The sequence below is a fragment of the Motacilla alba genome, chromosome 4 (assembly GCF_015832195.1).
Source record: "Motacilla alba alba isolate MOTALB_02 chromosome 4, Motacilla_alba_V1.0_pri, whole genome shotgun sequence".
NCBI classification, from domain to species: Eukaryota; Metazoa; Chordata; class Aves; order Passeriformes; family Motacillidae; genus Motacilla; species Motacilla alba.
Genome location: NC_052019.1, coordinates 16,760,964 through 16,784,526, shown reverse-complemented (window position 1 = coordinate 16,784,526; position 23,563 = coordinate 16,760,964). Strand labels below are relative to the sequence as shown.

The 23,563-nt window shown below is 36.5% G+C and overlaps 1 protein-coding gene across 10 annotated transcripts in view; it reads left to right on the top strand.

Annotated features, from left to right (window-relative positions):
- Positions 1-23,563, top strand: part of KCNIP4 (potassium voltage-gated channel interacting protein 4) — a 390,761-nt gene that overhangs the window by 283,822 nt on the left and 83,376 nt on the right. The window contains exon 1 of one of the 10 annotated variants that reach the window (XM_038134758.1): positions 12,785-13,819. The exons of the other annotated variants lie outside the window; for them this stretch is intronic. Within the exon in view, the coding sequence (XP_037990686.1) occupies positions 13,708-13,819 (112 nt within the window). The 5' untranslated portion in view covers positions 12,785-13,707. Of the gene's footprint in view, positions 1-12,784; positions 13,820-23,563 lie in introns of those variants that run through there. 10 annotated transcript variants of the gene reach the window in all.

Genomic DNA, 23,563 nt, shown 5'->3' with positions numbered 1-23,563 from the left:
TAATTGTCTAGAGACAAAATTTAGTAACTCTGGTAACTAAGAAGAAAGGGCTTCTATTTTAATTTTTTTTACTTAAAGAGTTTCGTCAACTGTCCATCACGGCAGGTACTGACAAATGAGAAAGAGACTATTGAAAAGGGTAGGATATGCTTCACTTATACTTAGCAATTCCAGAGGGTGAGCACAATCAATGTTTTTTAAAATAAAAGTAAGATCACCAAATATTACAAAGTTGCATGATCTTCATTGGTTTGTGCTAGTCTGTTGGAGGTTTTTCAGCTGAACTTCTTTAAGCTGTTTTTCTGTTACTTTCCTGCAGTACTACATTGTAAAGCATAATCACTTTTAGTTTGCTAACCAGCAGAACGGAACAACAGAATTAAAAAAGCACAAGCAGAACTGCTGATGGGTCAGCAGGGGTGTCTGATTTGTCCACAAATGTACAGAATTGGAAACCAAACCGGTTTTAACTATTAACATAAAAAGGATTTAATTGGGGGGGATTGTGGTCTGCAAACAGATAAAAGAAAGAGTGGTGGTAGAAGGAAGAAAAACCAAACACAGTGGTGTTTCTGTGCCATTGAATTTAGAATCATTGGTATTTGCTATTTATTTGCAACTTGGGAGGCAATATAAAGAGATTTAACAGATGTAGAATATAAGTTTTATAGAGTCCTGGATGCACAGCTAGAATGATTACAGCTGCATGGAAACGGCTGTTCTTAGCTCTGAAGGAAAAGAAAACAATAGATAAAAGATGGCAGACTGATGAAAGTGGTGTAATATTTTATAGACCTAAGTTCTCAAGATATTGCAGTGAAATAGCAATATAAATCTTCTTTGGTATTTATTCTGCAGTAGACCAGCATTCCAAAAATGAAAAGGGTATTTATTAGCTTCTGTCTGTTATGGTATGTACAAACAGACTGCGAGTTGTGTGCAAGTAGTTTGTGTTCACCTTATAAGCACAGCTGTTGGTTAATAGGGCTTAGATCTCCCTTCTCAAACATTCATGACCTATTTGTTTCTGTATTAAAGGTTATTATGAAGTAGAAGATATTTTCATGTATTCCATGTGTAAACTTTTTTGTAGAAGATTTTTTTTTTTTTTTTGTTACAATTTAGCCTTGAATGGGAGCATGAGCACCTGTGTCAGTGTAAATGCAACTGCTGAGAGAAAGAGTGTGATTTCTTCCAGGTCTTAAGCATCCTCATGAGTAGTCACAGCTTCCCAAGCAGTTCTCATTCCCCCAGCAGGCTGGCCTTGAGCACAGGCAGCTTAAATTCCTGTCTGGGGGAGACACTTGACAAATGTGCATAGAGAAATGTGCAACTATGCCTGTGACTGCATGTCTCATTTAAATGTATTTATTCTTTGCAAAACAGCTCTTGCTGTAAAATGCTACAGATTGCCCTAAAGCCTTAGACGTTCCTGTGTGGTGGTACTGCCTTTTCTTCATTTGCTTCAGGAAAGCTGTACTGCAGAGATCATTGAACAAATGATTAAGACTGGGGATAGGGATGCAGCTAGGGTCTGGCAGCTGGATTGCCAGACTCTTGAGCATGTCCATGACTCTTTTCCTCTTCCATAAGTGGGATAAAATTTGTCATCCTGTCTGAGAATTTCTACTCACACTTACTGCTGTCAGCACAAGGCATATTCTCAAATATACTGATTTAACCACCAGGAAGTTTAGAAATGCAGAAGTGAGCTGAACACCATTCCTTTGTGCCTAGAGTATGTTAAGTTGGTTTTCACTGGAGATTGGCAGTTGCAGAGAGGCTGAGGTTGTGGTGACTGTTCCTTTACTTCTGTGTTTTGCTTTTTTCAAGTGGCCTTTTGCTGCTATATGTCCCTGAAGAATAAAGAACTACCTTAGTTTTTTGCCATCCCATCCTTTTATTCCTTACCTCCTTCAGAGATACACTGTTTAAATAGTACCTTGGGGAAAAATAGACAGTATCTTGAATGAGTAAGGAATCTTTTTGAGAAAAATCTTGAGAAATATGTTTCTTAAACTTAATTATCCATAGAGAATGTCTTCCAATACAGTCCATTGTATAGTGGAATTTGGAATGGGGAGAAATGACTGTATTTATTCAAATTGTTTAACTATTTTAAATTTTCTTCTCCAGCTACAAAAAAAAGATTTATAGTTCTTAACTTAATACCACTGAGAAACTTCTTTGGGGATCAGTAATTCCCTCACTCTGCTAAAAGAGAAACTCAGTTCAACAAATAAGGCAGCAAGTGTTGCTTAACCTTTATTGCAGTTGCATTCCCTTTCCCCCAAACAATTAAAAGTGAACGAAAACAATCTTCTGGCAGTGAGGGAGCCAGACAGCCAGTGCATTCTGTTGGTTTGTGCCTCAGAGCAGATACCTCGTGTATCTCTTCTGGTGTGTTAGATGGTGTAATTCACTAGGAAGGAAAAATGTACTAGACTTGAATTCACCAAGGGAATTTACCAGTTGGCTGAACATCATATAAAATAATATTAACTTATTCCTTCAGCTGGGATCCAAATCAGAAAATCTAAGGAGTATCTTTCAGAGGTACTGGTTCTGTGAGCACATCCTGTATACTTATGGTAAGAATTGTAAATCAGAATTGATCACAAACCACATTAAACATGCAGAGCTGGACTGAACTGTGTTTTGATACTGTCTGTGAGCTCAGGGACTGTGTTTCTCACTGACTCCCACCCAGGAAGAAATGCTGCTGCTGCTTGACTGCTGCACCTCTGGGCGCGTGTCTGATGTGACAGCAAGTTTTGATTACTTCTGGCAATATCTTTGTGCTGATTATGTCAGTTAAGACCCTCCCAGGATTCATTTCCTTACTTGCTTGGTCTTTCACCATTAGAGTGTGGCTTTTGTCTTGAGCCTGCACAGCAGTGCCAGTTGTAGCATTGCTACAACCATGAGATCAGTACTCAAAAGTGAAATGAGCACTGCTTGCAAGGTAATTTGGGACAAAAGCTCTGATTTTTGTTTGTTTGGGGTTTTTCTGTCAATTTGTATTTTGTCTCATTTAAGATTATCCTTGAAAGCTCACGCAGTATCAGCTAAGCACCAAAGCAAGCACAGAAGTGACAGCATGCTGGGTCCAGGGCAGCAAACTGTCAGACCTGTTCAAGCAGCCCCAGAGCAGCCTAATTATTCTCAGTGTGCTCCAGTGGAAGACAGCATGTGTCACTGTCCTATTGGCAAAGAATAAGTTTGAAAATACACATTGCCCAAAACAAACACCAGTTGCAGCGAGGGAATGGGCTGAGGTCTGGGCACACTTCTGGGGTACCTCAGCTGAAATTCCAGCTTCTGAAAGTGAAGGGATGCTCAAGTTTATTTGCTTTTGAGGGATAAACAAGACATGATGTTTTTAAATAATTCATATTATTTTCATGAGGAGAGGTTGTTAATGAAATGCTAAGGCTGTGGTTGGCCTGTCATTATAGAATGTTGTTCATCACTAATTGAATACCTAAAAACTAGTTACTAAATTTTTTCTATATAACTGTTTTGCCTAATTAGAATGAGTTCAGAAAAGAGCAACGTGTTTGGAAGCTACGGAAATTGCTTCTGAGGAGATTAAAGGAATTAAAATTCATAGCCTGGTGTGCAGATGATTATTGGGGGGGGAGAATGATTCCTGAAGTATTAATGACAGTAAAAATATTCTTCATCTTAAAAATGGCAGAGAAGTAGAAATCCAGCCAGCTCCAAATCATGTTTGTTTATCAGGAGGAAGACACGAAGGCATCTAGTTTATGGCATTTGGGTTTCACCGTGTGCTTGTCAAGAAGCATGTGGAAATGAATTTCTCATTTGAGCCAAAAATTTGCTGAACATAGTGGAATATCTGCCTATCTAAGCTATAAGCATGGATTGTATAGAAGGTGCAGTAAACCCTGAAAAGCTACTAAAGAAAAATTTGATCCCTGCAGCAGCATAAAACCATCAAAAGTGGTGTCTGAAGTTTTGTTGAAAGTTTCTGTATGTTTCAAGATTGTGTGTTTCTGTATTTTGTTGTTTCCCTCATTTCAGCATCTACAGGAGTCTCATGGGGGGGCTGTGCTTAGTTGGGCATTATAATGATTCCTCAGGGAATATCTGCAACCTTCCTTTAACTTACTGAATGATAAGTCATTGTAAGCTCAATGTTCCTTTCAGGGTTTGGTTTTATCCTAAAGCTGCTTTCCAGTTTACCAGAACAGCAAAATTGCTGCAGCAGAAAAATTTCCATTGCATTCTATGGATCCTCAAATATCATTGTATGTTCCTGCATTGGAATAGGGCTGTGAGCCACTGTGTTATGTGCTGAAAAACATCAAGTTATGCCATTTCTTTCAACCCCTTCGCCATACGATGTTTTTTTTTACTCTCTCTCTTTTGTGGAATAATGGGAGTCCAGTTCACAAAAGCTTTCAATTTCCTGAGCTGTTAGTACTCTGCCTTACTTATACTTTTAATGGCAGAATTAAAAGGCTTAAGAAGCTTTTGAGATTCAGAGTGAAAGCTCTGAATGAAAAGAAAAAGATCAGAAATTTTAAAAAGAGGGAATAAAAAAAGAAAATAAAAGTTCCTTTACCTTTCAATGTGGAAATTATATGCATGTATATCCCTGTATCCTCATCCATTTCTTTTTCTTTCTCCTACTACCATTTATCAGGAGTAAACCTGTTTATCAGAAGTCACCTGTATGTAGGTGAATTTCAGGCCCTACACTAAAGAAAAGAAAAAGTCTTCAGTGTCCATGTTACAACCCACCACAGAAGGCAAGGATAACCCATGTTCTTGTTAATATATCTCTTGGAATTTATTAGAGTGAAACAAAACTGACTATATGTATATTTATAAATAAATGTATGTAGGGTTTTTTTTAGAACAATTTGGCTGTAATGGAAAGGAGCTATGTAGTCATTTTGGTTATAATAATAATGGTAATATAACATCTTAAAAATAAAATTTAAGAAAATGTAGAAGTTAAAAGAAAGTATGAGAATAGACAGATATTACCACAGCTGGATCCATGACTGAGATTTGATTGTTGCAATTTTGATGCCTGTTGGTTGAAGTGATGGTCCAAGTCTTGATCCATTGGAGATGGGGGAAGCCTGCAGAACACAAATTTCAGTGGGTTAATGTACACTCAGGGTCAGGTGGGAATGTTTTGCACTGTCTGATGTAACACTGTGGATCACAGGGCACTTCGGGTGTCACTGATGGTTTATGGCACCTTCCAAGACAGGACAGCTCCCATGTCTGGCTGAGCCAGCAATGCCCCATCGGAAGGGATGAATACCCTCAGGTCTAAGTGTTAATGTCCTGGTACCTCCCTGGATAGGATTTTTCACTTCTGAGTAATTTGTGAAAGGGAGGACACCAACATGATAAAAAGCAGTAACTAGCCTTGCAGGACCTTCTCATTGGTCTCTTCCTATTCCTGGCTCAAAACCCAGCTGTTGCTAACAAAGGTCAGTTTGTCATGGCCATCCTCCGGTGGTGGGTGGGTGTGCACCCCTCTGCACAGGGGTGGCTACTTTGCATATGGTCAGCAAAGCACTCTGCACTTTTTGCAAAAGGTCAATAGTTTTGAGTCATTAACCATTAACATTCCAGTCTCTCACAAGGTGATATGGACTAATTCTGAATATTGCATAATTTGGAATGGTAACCATGTGTTGCAGAGCTGTAGTCAAAGCTGTGCATATTTAATCTGTGGTACAAGTCTATATAGAGCTAAAGGACTAAATCAGGATTACAGACATTTCTTTAATGTGCTGCAACCATGTAATAGCTCATCTTTACAGGACAAATACACTCATTTTTTAAACAAGTACATCAAATGTGGAAATATGTCAGCCTCTTCAGCCTTAATTTATAATACTTTCTGGTTGCTATGGTGAAATACAGTGCTTCACCTTTGGAAAAGCCAAGGAGAGAAATAGAACATTTATTGTGCATGGGTTATTTTATGTCAGAGAAAGGTGCAATACAAAAAAAAAACCAGCTGCACAATAGTAATGTTCTTATGATTGTGGGTTTGTTTTTTGTTTTTTTTTTTCCTTTATAGTATTATTTTTCCCCTTTGGTGTAGTTGCTAACCATTCACTGAACCATAGAGAGCCAGAAACATCTGTTTTGAAACAGAGGTGTTGCAGAGGATAGGTTGACGATTTTAAATTGATAGTTGAGTTGGAGGCTTGGTGATGAATATTCCTGTTTGTTACTAGAATATCAGCTTTTATTACTGGCATACATGGTTCATTTATTTTCTCATTCATCACCACAGAAAACACCTTCTCTTTCCTTAGGAACTCATCTGAGGTCATCAAACTGCACAGCCCATAAGTACATGGCTTCCTAGATGTATGGGCACACGTGAGTGGATATAGTCATAATTTGGCTAACAGAAAATGACTGAATATGGAGCTGTGAATGCTGCTACTCTGTTCCATCATTTCTACCAGCTTGATCTGTTGGTCTCTCAGTAGTTTTTTATTTGCATGAATGAAGTGATTGATAATGGTGCCCTCTTGCTTCAATGTATAATTACAAAAATACTAGTGAAAGAAACTCAGCAAGTTAGACATGACTTGTCATGTTTGTTCCAAATTTGAAAAGACTGGAGAAGACAAGGGTTGTACCGGAAAAAAAAAAAGTTTTCTTTTAAGCAGGAAAAGCATATCTTAGAGGAAGGTGGGTTTCTATAGCTAGCAAAGTAGTTGGGTGTGATTGGCCCTTAGAAGTTCCATTATATTGCACTTCTCCTGTGTAGATATACGTTTGTGCTTAGAAATTTGGTAGTGGCCATTCCTGCTGCAGCAATTATGATTTAATATAAAAAAAACCCCAGGTCTGTAGGCTGAAGACACAGTTGCATAATTTAGAGGTAATTTCATTTGTCAAACAAGCCAGTGGGCTTTGCAATAAAACAAACCAGAATTTGATTACAAACTATTACTAAATGTAATTTAACCTCATTTAGGAAACATACAGCTGCTCTGTAATTCTTTGCTAAAGCTTAATAAATTAAAATGCTACTGTTGCTCCCATGGAAATTCCATTTAATTTACATCCACTTGTACACTAAGTATTTTATACATATTTGTAAAACATGCTGTATCAATTAGATTTTTTGACAAATAAATCCACCTGTGCTATGTTAGGAAGGGACTTGGCAATGGTTTTCTCGTGGCATTCCTTGCAGCTCCTGTTTTCAGATCAGTAATGGCAGCAGCCCTTTGATATAGATCAAAGCAAGAACAAAAGCTTAGAAGCAAGTGAGAGTCATAAGGTGAAAATGAAGAGAGGAAAAAAAGAAATGAAATCCCCTGCCATAGCCTACAACCTTTATACAGCTATAACTACAATATTGTATTAGTGTAATTTACTTCTGAGACTGAACCTTTAGAAGCTTGGATGTCATATTTTCTTCCTTGATTACAAACCAGTGAAATTTATCTGGCCTGTTCAGATTTTGAATTTTTCCTTTCTCAGCCTGTATTCACTAGCAGTCATTAAAGATCTAGTGCACTTAGTGTAAATATTAAAGATGATATATGAAGCCTGACAAATTTAATCTTTCATAATTAGACTCTACCTTGCTCTTCTAGCTAGCAAATGTTTCCCTGCAATTCTGCCTGGATTAGTAATCTGCTGGTGCAATATTGGGCTCCTGAGCAGCTGCAGCGCTGGTGAGATGAACAATGTGATTCCATACATTAGCTTCATTTTTTCTAAACATTTTATGAAAGTTACATGATGTTCTGTGATTAGCTGTAGCAGCCTACAAAGGAGGTGTTACACTCAAAATTATTTTACCCTGAGACTAATTCTTAAAAAGGTATGTGTAAATTGATTCCTTCTCCTGGTTCTTGAAATGCTTTCTAGGAGACATAGTTTTCTTCTGCAGATCAAAGATAGAAACTTTTCTGTGTAGAAAACGACAGTTTATTGCCTGTGAGTGAATTTCTCACTGGCTTAATAATAGGAGGATTAAGTTCATTATCCACCAGATAACTTTTCTAATAAGCTCAGATTTGGCATGAACAAGAAGCTGAAGATATGCCGTTTATCTGACCTGTTTGTAGGTGCCCTTTCTGTGTTTATTTGACCATTTCATTCTCTTCTGGATGTCTAACATGTCCCTCTGGAAGAAGAGAGTATGGAAAGAAGATGGAAAGAAGGGCAGCTAATTATTACTTCCAAATTTTGTTTCTATTTCTAACTCATCTGCAGTTTCCCTTTTCAGATACATTAGGGGAAAATATCAAATAGAGTCTAATGAACTATTACTCCCAGCCAATTAAGACACACACACACACACATTAATTGTAACACTGTGCCAATTTTAACACCTAGGAAGGCAGTGAAATTCAAGTCAATTAATAAAAAAAACAGGGCCACCTCACTGCATCTCCTTCATTGTCTGCTTCAAATCTTAATGGAGAAGAATTTAAGGACAGTGGAAGATGCAATGTTTAGATTCAATTAATGAATAGTAATACATCCTTGCCTTGAAAATGGTTCAGTTTTGGTCAGCCCCACTGTACATTAGACAACTGCAAATCCAGAATGTCTGCACAGAAATGAAAATCATTCTCAGTATAAAGAGAAAAGTCTGAAAAGATTGATACTGTTTACAAGCAGATGTTAAAAAGAAAATGTAGTGAAAAGACATTAAATATTTCAGTGTACTAGGGATAAGGTAGGATCTCTGTAAGAGTCAAAAGAAATTTGAAAAGATGAAAGAAGAAAGAAAGAAATTTGAAAAAAATTCCAGTAAAAATTTATTGTCAACATTAAAATAAAAGTTATTTAAGAGAATTAAGGAAGATAATTATGGGAATTAAAAGAAAATGTATGTCATTTTACTACATTTACATTGTGCTAATTACAATGACAGGTATAATCCAAAACCAGGTACTGACTGGGATTGGTATAAAAGAAATGTGATAATAGCAGATAATTTTGAAAGGACTAGGTAACCATATGAAGTTGTAGGAAAATTTTATATCCTTATTTGCTAGTAATTGAATTCTTATTTGAGTATTATTTAAGTATTTTTAGAATTTAAAATTGTTTTATTCCTTGGTTGTTCAGTTCTTAGCATTCTGTTGTTATTCTTAAGCATGTGCTACTTCTTTTGATGTGTTACATTAGATGGAATTGGTTGTTTTTAAATGGCAGATTTTCTCTGTTCTTAGTCAACTTTGAAATTAATAAAATTTAATTTCCTATATCTTAGCTTTATAAATAATATTTTTCAGTGTTTTTTTTCTTAGGGAAAATTGATGGTATTCTACCAGCATGTGGCAGTCTATTACAAAATGTACTTAGTGCATAATACACTGTCTTATTTAAGGTGTCCTTTTTATATTATTTGCATTCCCCACATAAGTGATTCTATTTAAAATTATTAGAGTAGCCAGTAATTAGTTGGGATTGTTTGTGGAAAAATGTTGGGACTCCAGAACTGGATCATTCTTGTAGATGCCACTAGTGTAGACATATCTACTCTGTCCAGTTAAAAACTCACTTGAGGTCTGTGCTTCCAAGTAATGTATGTCTCCTACAGCACTTTAGCACAGGTTCCTCTTGCATATTTCCTTAGGAGAGAAAAATTTGTACTTGTTTTTATGCAGGGGTCTTGAGTTCCAGCTGAAGCTCTCTGCTCAACTAAGGCAATCATCTTTCCCCTGGCTCATCTTTTAGCACATAGGGAGCAGCCTACTCCTGTGACTGTGATAGTGCTTGCTTAGGGCACTTCCAGCCTCCCTGGACTCCTTTGCCCTTTAGGACTGCCTCCAACAGGATTTTCTCAACCTTATCAAGCCAGTGTCTGTCCAGAAGTCCAAGATGGCTTTTCTGCTGAGGGTCCTCCAGAGTTTTCTGAGAATTTCACAATTTTGGAAATTGTTTTATGAGAATTTCTCTTTCACAATTGCTGTCCCTGAGATGGCCTGCAAGCACCCCATTACTCAGCAGGTCCAGTGGGACATCTGCCCTCATCAGCTTCCTCACCAGCTGTGTCAGGAAGTTATCTGCCAGACACCAGGAGCCTTCTAGACTGTCTGCTCGCTGCTGTGTTGTATTTCCAGGAGACATTTGGCAAGTTAAGGTCCTCCATGAGAACAAGGGCTAGCAATCACAGTACTTCTCCCAGCTGCTTACAGAATATTTTGTGTGTCTCTTCATCCTGATCCTAAGACCTTAGACCTTCATCCTAAGGAGGTCTGTAGCAGACTCTCACCATGGTAACTACCCTCCTAGCCTTTCCCCTGATTCACACCCATAAACAGTCCACCAATTGTCATCATCATTAAACTCTAGATAATCAAGACTCTCCCTAACATACAGGGCCACCTCACTGCATCTCCTTCATTGTCTGCTTCAAATCTTAATGGAGAAGAATTTAAGGACAGTGGAAGATGCAATGTTTAGATGGGATAGCTTCATAAAAAATTCTAGTACTTTTCTTTTTCCCTCCATGCAACCTAGTGAAGAATCACAAGGAAGTTTCTGCAAACTTAAATGTATTGCGCAATCACCAGCAGAATGCCTTGCAAAGTCAAAAATGAAAGCTGGATTTAGGGAAAGAGAACAAGCCAGAGCAGTGCTTGGATAATTTAAGGTATCAATTTTATGTAAAAAATGGTATTTCCATTCGTATCTAGGAGGGATACGTAATGGAAAAATTCTTTTCCTTTCAACAACTTTTAAAATTTGTTTGTACAGGCAATACAGGCAGCACATAAGAATGTGTCAGACAAAAATTTCTTTTCAAATTATAAAAAAAAAAAAAGTGTGTAGGAGAAATTGCAATGGAGTTTAAATTTGGAAGGATAAGCATGCAAAGAGTTGCTGTATGTATAACAGAATGTTATTATCTCCTTATTCAAGATTGATTAAATTTTCAAAGGTTTTGGGGCATAGAATTTTTTAAATTGAACTTCTTCCAGAAGAATTCACATCTCTCAGTAATATTGATGTTTTTATCTGTTGCATGTCATATTGCAGGAAAGATTCCATGTATCACTTCCTTCTCCTTTCCACATTGTTTCTTATCCTTGCTGCTTTACTTTCTAGGTTATGGCTTGGAGACTCACAAATTCAGTGTATGGTTCCCCTAACTTAGAGAACTATCATGAGAAACAACAGGAAAATCTATTTCCTTTTTTAAGGAGGTATTCTCTGAAGTCAGTAATCAGTTACATTAATTCAAGTGGTTGTTCTCAGCTTTTTTTTTTCTTTTTCCTTTTTTTAAAATTTAAATATTGTTCTGTAACTCATTTGCTGTGCAGGTAGAATTGGCCCCTAAAACTCATCAAATTCATGATTTTTCTCTCTTTCATCTTTTTTAAGAGGTCCAGGCTTTTCTTCTTGTGTAAAAGCAGAGAACAAAACCTTGGCTATGTCAGGGACCACATCTTGCTGGGTGGCTTTCACTTCTAAGTGGGTTGGCACCTTCATGGGTGGAGTAGAAGGGCCTCTGCTCCCAAAGTGGACAGCTCAAGAACACAAGGTAGCCTGAACCTAATGCATGAAAGGGGAATGTGGACTGACAGATGTCACCATTTTAATTATTTGCCTGAGACCATTTACTAGAGATAACAAGGCCTCTTTCACTGCTGTAGTGTGAGTGTGGCATTATATTAGGATTATTTTTTCTGCAATATTGTAAACATTTGTTCATGCTTTGTCATTGAAGCAAAAGAACACAAATTTGAGAAAAAGAAAAGCCTAAGTAGGAATAACCTCAAGGAAAAAATAGAAACCAGAGATGAGAATGAGGTCAAGATTAACATGTCAGAGCCTTAAAAGGAGGTTATATGGAGTACCTAGAAATTGTAAAGAGGAAAAAAAAAATTACTTTACTTTTAAGAGGAGAAGAACTTAACAGGAAAATTTATTGAATCATTAATATGGAATATGAGGTAAAAAATAGTGACATATATGGAAGGTGCAAATGTGGGATAGTTTATTTGGTTTGATTTATTTTTACTGTGCTTTCCTCTTAAGACCCTGTTTTAGTTTTACAGGTTAATGGGAAAGTGAACTGACACTCAGACTGAAAGCATATATAAACAATACAGAACTCACAACATTCTAGTAATAAATACCCAGAAGTGTAAAATCAAAGAATATTCTTGCAAATACATTGACCAGATATAACTTAAAATTAACTGAAGCTCACACATGCACTTTTGAATGAATAAAAATATATAACTTCTAGAGTTCCGTTTATATTGTCCTTCAATGTGTACAGCCTTCAAAGAAAACCAAAAACAAAAGCTGATAATAAACTGTAGATTACATTTTTGTTTCTCTACATGGCGGCCCATAAAAAATAGATTGTTAATGTTACAACTTGCTATGCTAATTTAAAGTTATATTGACTTTTTGGACAAAAATAGAAATACCTAAACTTCTTGATAGTTAGCAAATTTTTTTTCTAGTCAAAAGACCTTAATAACCTGAGTAGTTGATACTTGACATCATTTATGTAATTTTTTTAGTGCTAGAACATATATTTTAATTATTAATAATGTCTAAAATACCTTTTTTTCTGAGCCTTCCCTTCACCTTATTGTTGTGCTTTGTATAGCAAGGGACAGGATTTATTTAAATTTTTAGGATGTGCACAAGGGTAAGCATTTTGGCATCACCTTGTTTATGCATGTGCTGTATAAATATTCTTTAGAGTGTATTCTTCACACTGGGTATCCTCTTGGTAATCACATCAATACACAGGACAATTAGTTTTATACAAACTCTCTAATATATCAGCTGGGATTCGTTTCCCCTGATGTGTAGCCTGGGTAAGATCTTCCCAGGAAAATGCTGAATACCCATTAATGTATATCAGAGTTTGGGGTTCAGCACTTCTAGGTTCATGTCCTGAAACAGAAAAGCACTGTTTTGTTTCTTAATCAATAAAGAATGCATTCTTCCTGGCTATAGATCAGGAGTTTGGGCAGTGCATGTCTCCTTGACAGCACTGTATTTTGCTAGCTGGCGGCACAGATCATGCTATGTGTATTTCTTTAATTTCTCTTTTCACTTTCAGTGAAGATTTAATTACACTCTGGTGATGCTTAAGAAGAGGAGGAAGGGGCAGCGTTTCTCTGATCGTTGTTCTTTCTAATGCAGAGGGCGGTAGTTTTCTGACATGCAGCATTCAGCACGTGAAAACAGATGTCTGTCTTTAGCAAGCTGTCATTTCTCAAACTTAACAAACACGGTGCAGAGAGGAGCTGGGGACAGGCTGTGGAGCTGGGCAGAATTGCAGCATCTGGGTCTGGGAGCGCTGAGAGCAGCGTGCTCCCTCGTGCAAGTTTCCAGAGAGCTTTTCTTCTTGGCACTGACACAGCCAAGTCCCCTCCTCGGCTCAGATGTTCCTCCAGCAGCTCTCAGTAACGCTGCTCCACGGATACAATGTCATACCCAGAGGTTCGTGGTCCACCTCTGCCTTCTAGGAGGACTCGCTACTGATGAAAGCAAATGCTCAGAGAAGCATGAGATGCGGGGCTTTATCTGATATTTTATCTCAGCTAGAGTGGCTGCTGAGCTGCCACTGCTTGGTATAGTGGTGCTTTACACCACTGCAAATTTCTTCAAAGCAAACTCTTGGTAAAATCCTCTAATTTCCCTCTGATTGCAAACCCGTGTGAAGACTGGAATGATTTGCCTGTTGGAAGAATGTTGACTCTCGAGTGGGAGTCGGAGGGACTACAAACAGTGGGTATTGTTGTGATTATTTTTGCATCTCTGAAGCTGCTTCATTTGCTGGGACTGATTGATTTTTCAGAAGGTAAAGTGGTCGCTCACAGTTTGTGCTGTTAGTAGGTTTGGTGTCTGATCTGCTAAAATAGAGAGCTTCAGCTATAAAAACTGTGAAATGAAAAAAGTAAAAGTAACAGACCAAAAACCCTGGTTTGCTTCTGTTGCTTTTGCTTTGTTATTGAAAATAGAAGTAGATGCTAGCGTAAGATTTTTATTTTGCAATGAATTTACAACTGTGAGAGGATGTTCATTAAAAAAGACTAAAATAGTGAACAAAACACCTGTCAGTTTTCTCTGAAAGCTGTTCATTGCTACTGAACTTGATAGATTTTAGTTCAGTTCATGTTTAAAAACTGCTTTGCTCTTCTGATTTATGATGCAATTAGAGTTTTCTTCTGTGTAAGTATCTGTGTTTTAAAAGTCTGTTTCACAGATAAATGCAAGACACTGTTATTACAGGATGAGCTTTAGGATCAAGCCTGCTCTACATCTTTAAAAAAAAGCATAGATGCCAACATAAAATGTATTTAAAATATATATCATTAATATATGTTTTAAAATTCCTGTTGCTTGCTCACTATCTTGTCTGCTCTCTATTTTATGGGTCATATCATTTCATCTACTCCCAAAGAGGGCTTCACATTCACGTATTAGGACTTTTATTTCTATAAAAATGAGGGGGTTTTCACGTTTTATAGAAATAAGCTATTTCAGGTCAGTTATAACTGAGATTTTTTGCTGTCAACTTTTCAAGTTTTGCACAAAATGTCTACTCAGTCACTGAAGCCCTTGCTCAAAAAATACTTGCTTTTGTCATTATGTTTGCTCATGTCAGCCCAAACCAATCCTTTTTGCTGGGTAACTGCTTTTGGTCAGAATCACACAGCCAAGGGGAGCACTCCAGTTCTCTGAATCATTAACTTTTCATCATAGAATAGGATCTTTGATGGATGTAGATTCACATAATCGCCTCATAAAATTGTTCAGAGTGCTGATAAAATTTGAAATCTTTAGCACTTATATAGTTACTGAACTACTGAAATAAATCATCTTTCAAACTGTATATGGTGAGAATATATATTTGCTTTGTTACTATAGAATGCATTGGTTATGAAATTACTTTTTCAGTTCTAAACAATGAATAATTTACTTCTCATAGCAGTGCTCACTTTTGGGTTTTTTAATACTCTGGATGTGTAACATTTGCAACATGTAAAAATCATCATGGTTATGGATTAACTTCAGTTTTATTACATATGGTAACAAATAGAGAAAAAATATTGAAATGCAATATTGGGTTTTTTATCATATGTAGAGTTCGAGCCTTTTCCTGATTTCTCACTGGTATTGCCATTTAGTTTGTGGGAAAATATTTTATGTGATTTCAGCTCTATTAGATCACTTTTTAAAAAATCCTCCTGGTACAAATTACACCAATTTTAATAATAATAATAATTTCAAGATGATCTATCAATTAAAGCACACCTTTTTGTTCAAATGCACCCATTAGTGTCATGGCATTTCCTCACATGATAATAATTTCACTCAAAAGTACCCAGCAACATAAACCAATCCCTTTATGTTAAAAGATTAAACTTTATGAGGTAGCTGATTTATTTATAATTGCAGTGTGAGTAACTCTGGTGACTTGAGGGATTTCCAGTTCCCCTGAGGCTATGTGTTGGTCAACTTTTCCATGTTTGGGTACCACCACTACATTAAAGAACAATTCTGCCCCCAATGGTTAAAGAGTATTTTTTATGGTGTATTCAGAACTAATGATTTGTTGTTCACCTACTGAATGCAAGGAAAGGTTTTCTGTTCATATCCAAGGAGGAGCACATTTAAATGCCAGCGTTGGTCTGGAAACCAAAATAAGCAATGAGTCTTTCCCATCTACCACGTGCAGGCAGGTCATGGGTCATATGCTGAAACAAATCTGTTCCCATCATTAAGCTTTCTGGTTTCTTAACATGCTTGTCTAAACATCCCTGATACATTGACTTATGCTGCAAATATCAGTGAAAGAAATGACAGCATGCCTGATGTTTGCCATTGCAGGGCAGAGAAGACAGATAAAGGACAAATCCTTTGCTCCTAACTTGCTGCAGGTCCACTGATTTTAGTGCAGTTATGGTGAAGAAGAGCCTGACTTGCCCTCATCTCCATGACAAAACAGGAGAGCCCAGTCAATCTGCTTAGTTTTACTGAATAAACTGAGTTTTACTGAATAAACAGAATTAACTAGGTTGGAAAAGACCTTTGACATCATTGAGCCTAACCTATATCATTACAGTGTTCAACAATTGGCAGGACAGAGAGAAAGCTGATTTTATCCTTTGTCTCAAACTAGGGACTAGGTTACTCTGATTCATCCATTCTCTACTTTCCAATAAGTAGAAAACAGACCAGAATGAAGATAAAACTGGCTTCACTGGAGGCAGCCAGCTATTTCAGTTAAAAGGACAGAATTGAATCAATACAACTTTTGCTAGGAGAGATTGAAACTCCCTTTTCCCCTCCTTCCATTACTTTGAGAGTGGTTTGACACTGACCATTATCTTGGGGAGGAGAGGAGGGAGATCAAACTGAGGCAATGGATCAGAACAGGGCCAGGCTTAGAGGGAATTCATCCACCAGAAACTTGGAGGTGAGAGAAGGCAAAATGAAGGATTCACTTTGCATTTCTGTGTCCAGAACAGCTCTTAAGTAGTAGCTATGCAGAGAGATTATCTAAACATGTGTGAGCAACTTTTAAAAAGTCAGGGAACTGCATAAGTCAAAGTCTCTGAAAGGACAAACTCTATTCCTTTTCCTACATCATGCACTGATTGTATCTTGAAATAATGTCTCTTACAGAAATGTTGTTCTTTTATGTCTGAATAGAATCAGCCATTGTTGCAATCTTTTTAGACTCCTTTATTCATTTCTCATGCCTTACACTAATCTCTTACAGTCTCCAGAGCTTGTTGTTATCTTTCAAGTGCTTATTCAGATATAAATGTCATGTTTGGCATGTGAATATCCTGTGAACTCCATGTTTTTTGGTTAGTAGGACTCACTGGTGTCTGTATGTCTTTAAACTCAATAGGCTATCAAGAGTAGGTAAAAATATTTGATCCTTAGTTTCGCCTGCTGTGATGCAAAGAAAGGACCAGTTCACTTGCTGTTATCAATGAACATATTGGGTTGCAAAGTCAGCTTTGTGAGTAAGTAATTTGTTGCTTTAGCTACAAAGTGGAAATCGGTTCAGGGGGTAAATAGAGGTAGTTTTTAATAGAGGTAGTTTACTGCCTTAGGATATATCTGCTCTATGCAGGTAAAGAGAGATCTTCTTTTTCTATTTTATCTAATCTGGATGGACAGAAGTCACCTCCAGTCCAAAAATCATGTTAGTGAATTTATCTGTTCTGTCACACAAACTGCTAAAATGTGGCCTCTTTCATAGTTCAGATACTTAAAAGCACAGAGATGATGTTTGGTCTGTCTGCAACCATCTGTGTTAACATACTGTTAGTTACCCTTACAGCTTAGCAAAACCAGTAAGGTTTAAAATATTTTCTCAAGTGCAGTATGACTCTCACCCGTATGATATAGGGAAAGACATGCTGCTGAGAAAGTCTCTATTGCATCATATTTTCTAAGGAAAAGAACACTAAAAATCATGGGAGTCTTCTCCTTCTCTGCATGTGGCTGACATGAATGATCCTAATTTGAACGTCCTCTCCATCCACTTAAAGCTGTGTTGTTACAAGTCCAGCTTCCAACAGTCTCCTATGCTGCTCCCTCTCCTGTATAACTTCTCTCAGCCAAACGGGGTGCAATGTAGCATAATTCCACAATAAACAGAATGGCAAAAATATGCCATGCAGCAGTACCTGTCCCATTGCCTTTCCTCAGCAGCTGCTTATAACAGAGAAAGATGTTCAGTTAACATGTGGTGAAATGACCACCTCCTGATTGTATTTTTTCATCTCCAGACAATGCAGAATTGACAGAACTACTTTATTCTGAGTAACCCAGGTCTCCTTGTAAACCTTGATAGACATTCTGGATGCACAGTCTCTAAAGGAGAGTCAGTCTGTAGAAGTATAGATAGATTGCACAGCAGAGAAGAGTTATTTCAGAGAGTTATTTCAGAAGAAGAGTTATTTCAGAAGACCAGGTGTGAAACTGCATTGAGTTGCTGCTTTAAATCCAACCTTGATCCAAACAGATGTGAAAACTGAGGTGTGAATTTCAATATGCTCATTTATATCAATACATTTCTCTATGCTTATGTTGAATGCAAAACAGGCTGTGAAACTTAGTGAAACTTGAGACCATGTTAATACCCAGCCTCAGGGTAGTAGATGATGTTCTATTTACTTTTCACCTATCCTCAAAAAGTAGACTTCTCCAGGCTTGGGAGAATGGTTGTGTTTGGAAAGCAATGTCTTGATTAACCTTAACATTATTATATTGAAAGTGAATTTTTGACTTTGTTTTGCTTTCCTTTTAGTTCAGTGGTTTTTCTACCTGGACCTAATGACATGATGTGCGAATCACATAAAAGTGTAAAGTAATGTGCTTGGTAAAGAACAGCAAAAATCATTCTTTCATGTCAAAATTAGAGAAATCAAGCTTTTATCAGGAATGAAATGGGACAATTTATGTAAAAGTTTTGAGGAAGGACCTGTTGGTTAATGAAGATCTTTTAATCAGCTGCTTTCCATGGACATCTTCAGGGAATTTTAACATCCAGATCAACTAAATCACTGTGGAATAGGTCACTTTAGATCCACATCAGTGTGAATTAAAAATCTAGATGCTGTGTGAAAAATGGTGAGAAATACTTAAGAGCTGATACAAATATTGCCAGAAATATTTCTGTAAGGATAACATATGACCTATCTCTTCATGTGGGAGTTCACAGACCCTCTCTGGTTCAGGCTCATACAGGATATTTGCCTTCTAACTTGGGTGGGGCTCCTTTTGGCTACACTGTTCTAGGAGAAGCCTTCCCTTCATTAGATCCTCTGCTTTGCAGTCTTGATTTTTTTTTCTAGAAAGTATTCATACTAATAGTCATTTTAGACTGACTATGTGCACGTAGAGAAATTTCCCCTTGTATTCATCTTTGCAGAGGTACAGTTACTTTTAAGCATCATTTGAAGCCTCTATAATTCTGAGTATTCATCTGAAGGAAGTTATTTTTCCAGATATGTCTTGGCTGTTTCTGGCCAAAATCCATGTATTTTGAAAGGAATGGAGGTACTTCTCCCAGAATCTAAATACAGGCACCCAAAATAAAGGTTGCTGACATATATTTGGTACCTGCAGCAAAGCCTGCATCTAACCACCTCGCATCTCTGAGTATGGACACCAGGAGCTTCCCACAGAATGCCCACATTAAGCATTTTCCCTGTGCACTCTGCCACTGCTCCATGCCCAAGCTGCTTTTAAAATGTAGCTCTGGATAAAATAATTCATTTTAAGATAACAAAAATTTGATATGACAAAATATGCTTCTGTTCAGCTGAATATAGGTGTGGAGAGAAAAGCATTGCCTACTCTCTAATGTACTTCAGTGCTGAGAATCTAGAAGGCCTTGCTGTTGGAATAAGATATTTGCAGACAGGCATAATCATTGCCTAAAAATCTGTAGAACAAGATTCAATATACACAATGATGGAATGACCGAATGAAAAAAAAATCCATAATAATGTACTGATTAGAAATAATGCAGTCATCTTTGGTCTTTGGAATCTTAAATTATTTGTTCCATTTTTGATGCATTTTTTTGATCAAAATTCTTTGGCCTTTTATATTAATGAGATATTTAAAATACTCAGTGATTTTGTAAGGACTTTTGTATCTGATTATGTGTAGACCTATTTGAAACATTGAAATTTACAAAGCAACTGCATCTGTTCTATGTAATGCAAAAATGATTGCATAATTTGGAGATATTCTGCTACAATTTTATTGTCTAGTATGCATTTTAGCTCATAATGAAAATACTTACAGAATTACCTTGGGGAAAAACTGCAAAAGCAGCCATAAATCTCATTTTGCAGTCTCATCTGTATATCTGCTTCATGTTACTAGAACAGTATGAAGAAGCACAAATGAGACCATTCTGTTTATAGAAGTGAAATATGCCCTTCCAAAGTCTAGTTGGTGAACTTTTAGAAATAGGCCAATAATAGTTTGATTGCATGTGTGTATGCATTTGTGTATATTTCATGAAGAAAGAGGAATAATCAAAATAAAATACTTTGTGTACAAAATTTTGACAGCAAGTAATTTTTAACAGAGAAGATAACTCAAGAAAACAATTATAACATAGAAGGTCTGACATAGGTACAAATAGGTCAATTTAATGTTTCTTTTTTAAAAAGCTATTACTGATCAATGTCTGTAAATTATGCTAGTGCTAAATAATGTATATTTTCATGTTAAAATGGTCGGATGCAGTTGAGATTGATTAATTTATAATTGCTTGTAAGTAGGTTTATAGATTCCATATGTGCATTTGACCGATTTTTGACTATATATAGATGAAGAGACCTTGACTATTTCTGATAGATATCTGCCCTTATTTTGAGAACATTTCCAGTCTTCCACTAATCACTCAAGAAAGAATAAGTTACATCATAATGAAAAAAAAATCCTTGCTTAGACAACACAGATTTCATAAATTAGGAGGAAGGATATTGATCACTGAAATGAGTCAAACCAAAACAAAATGCAACACTTTAGTGACTGGTTTGTGATGCTCCCAAAGGAGGCTTGTTCCTTGCAGCTAAAACTGTTGGGCTTGAAGTGGCAGAGTGGAACTGGAGAAATTTAGAAATTTTAGATTTCTGTATGTTGTATGTCAATCATGTTACATTTGAGAGTGTACTGCTGAGCAAGGAGAGGAAATGTAGCATTCCCTGCTCAAAGCTGAATTCTGAATTTCTGGGTGAACTAATGGGAACACCTTACTAAGCTGTGATTGTTCAGATAGTCATAGTGACAGAGGGGCTAGTGTCAGCCTACATATATCTGAAAAATGCAACAATAATGTTTAACCTGTGTCTTAGCAGTTTGATCTGAATCCTTCCTGTACTGTAAATATTTTATATTTCTTTGTTTCTCAGTAAAAGACTGTTCTGGGTTTTACATGTCATGGTGAAATTTGAGCTAAGGCAAAATGTGTATGTTAACATTTGTCTGGCAAATTTATATTTATGAAGAAATTATCTGAATTTCTTCCTTTAAGACAGTAACAGATGAACATCCCACTTGATGTGAAATAACACTCCTGGAGAAAGGTATCACTTTCTACAAGTGGTAGAGCAGTGGTATTCTTTATATTGACATACTTTCTGCTAGTTCCTTTTTATAAGAATACTTGTGATTAATATCCTTAGACTGTTAGCTAATCTGCAATCAGCATTGCCCTATATTTCTTCTGTAGTTTGAATTGCTTATAAGTTTCTTTATTATTTCCCTGTCAGACAGGTACCAATTGTCAGTAACTGCAATTATATAATTAAAAGAATCATAAATAAATAGCTGGGCTGGCATTCAGGAACTCTCATTGTGAATTCTTTCCTTTTTAACCTTAAAAAATGTAGAAAATGGTAAAAATTATACTGGTTAACTCACAGGTTGTTGTGAGAATGAGTAGGTTGAAAAAGTGGCATCCAGTGCTAAAGTGGTGAGGCCATATGATTAGTATTGAGAGACAGGCATCAACAGATTTCTCTTAATTTCATTGTCAAAACCCAGGTTTGAAACTTGAACATGGTGAGTGATAATAGCTTCAAACTGTTGAGACATTTTAAACCACAAATCACTCTGAATCTAGATAGAAAGGTGTTTGCATAAGTCAGTATCCGAGCCTTGTTTTTTACTAGTAATAACATGTATTTTCTTGTTGAGAAAGCAGGTCGTCTCATTTCATATTCCAATAAAAAGCTGGTTTAGAATAAATTACAATAAGATTTTGACTGTAGCACAGTGAGTACCTTATGTTGTACTCTTATACACAACCTGCAGTTACAAATGCTTCATATTACCTGTTCTTCTTAATACAAACCTTGTTGTTTCTTCTTTGTTTATTATGAGTAATGTATTTCTTTGAACTCATATGTGTATATGTATAGAGAAGTATACACTCCTTTATGAGATACATAGTGCATAGAATGCATTTATTCATATATGCAATGAAATATGTATGGGAAATAATTTTAGATTTAAATTTATGGTGTACTAAGTGCAGGTAGATGAATTTGCCATATTTCACAGGCTGAAAATTTAAAAAATACCGTAGATGGTTGTTTGAAATATTTCAAATACAGGGCTTATTTCTCAGTCTCTTACTCATGTGAACAGTTTTTAAATAAAACAAATTTGTAATAAAATGCATTTTTAATTTCAGCATGAGGTGCTTTTTTGTTATTAAAGTGTGGCATTTTCCTATGGATTCAATTTTTCCCATACATAAGAAATATAATTAATTTGAATTTAAAATTGTAAAATAAATTATAAATAGTTTGGAAGATTTTTTTTTCTTAGTTTAATGTTGTATATAGGGTTTTTCTTGTTATATTTCAGTAATGATGCTCTGCAAATAAATTTTTCTCTTTTATATTTCAATAATAAGTATATGCCTTACATTGCTTCAGTTATTTCTCCCTCTGGGCAGTCTTTTGTCCTCATTACTGAAGTCACTAAATGGAGCCAAATCAGTTAACTTGCAATAATCATTTTGGGATTGGATTCAGCCCTGATCCTTGGGTAGATCCGAAAACTGTGACTTTTCTACTTGTTTTTCTCAGTCAAAGAAGTCAAATGGATGATAGCAAATATAGAGCTTCAAGTGTATAACAGATTTACATATGCCCATCAGTTTACTCTCTCAGAATACTGAGCACAAAACATCGTTCCAAATGGAGCAACCAACACAAAAGTGTAGGCTGTTTTTATAGAAGCAGAGAACTTCTGTGTATTACCAATAAATGGATGCTTCATTGTGTACCCATATATTACCATGAATTTGTGCTTCCAGCTTTTTTTCTGAATGGAGACAAAATTGCTGAAAATAATGTCATTAAAAGTTTTTATTCAGATCTCTTTTATCCATGCTAGGTAAAACTTGTATGTATCTCTTAGATGAATGCTTGAATAGAAGTATCTGAGGTATTATAATTAAGTAAAATCCTGAGTAGCAAATTCTTGCTCTTCTTAATTTTTTTAAATGGTGCAATTTTGTGTTATTTGTATAACAAGATAGAGTAGTTGCAACAATTCTATTGGTTATTATTTTAAAAATTAAATTTTATGCTTAGAGGATTTACAGTTCAGGGCTATTTCTCTTTATACCACTTCAGAAGCAGCCAGAGAAAAGGCTGGCAACACAGGGAGCAGCAGTCTTATTTAGAGTTCTCTGCTGCTGGGAAGGAGCAAGTAGCAGCAGGTAAATGTTTATGGCAGCTCGTACTTTCTGCACTCTGCATGGCATCCCAGTCTGGGGTCTCTGATGGCTGGGAGAGAGGGGAGATTCAGTGCAATGCCCACGTGAATTGGAAGCAGAACAGAGTGGGTTCTCCAGTCTTCTTGAGTGTTGAGGAGGTGGCAAATGTTGAGTGCAACAACATGACTAAGCATGAGAGTTTGTGCTGTACAAATAGGTCAGCCATGCCCAGAAACATTGCAATGGATGCACATTTTTAAGGAGGGCTTAGAACTATAATAGGTTAATTTGTTAATCGCAGCACGGTTTGTTGAGGACCTGATG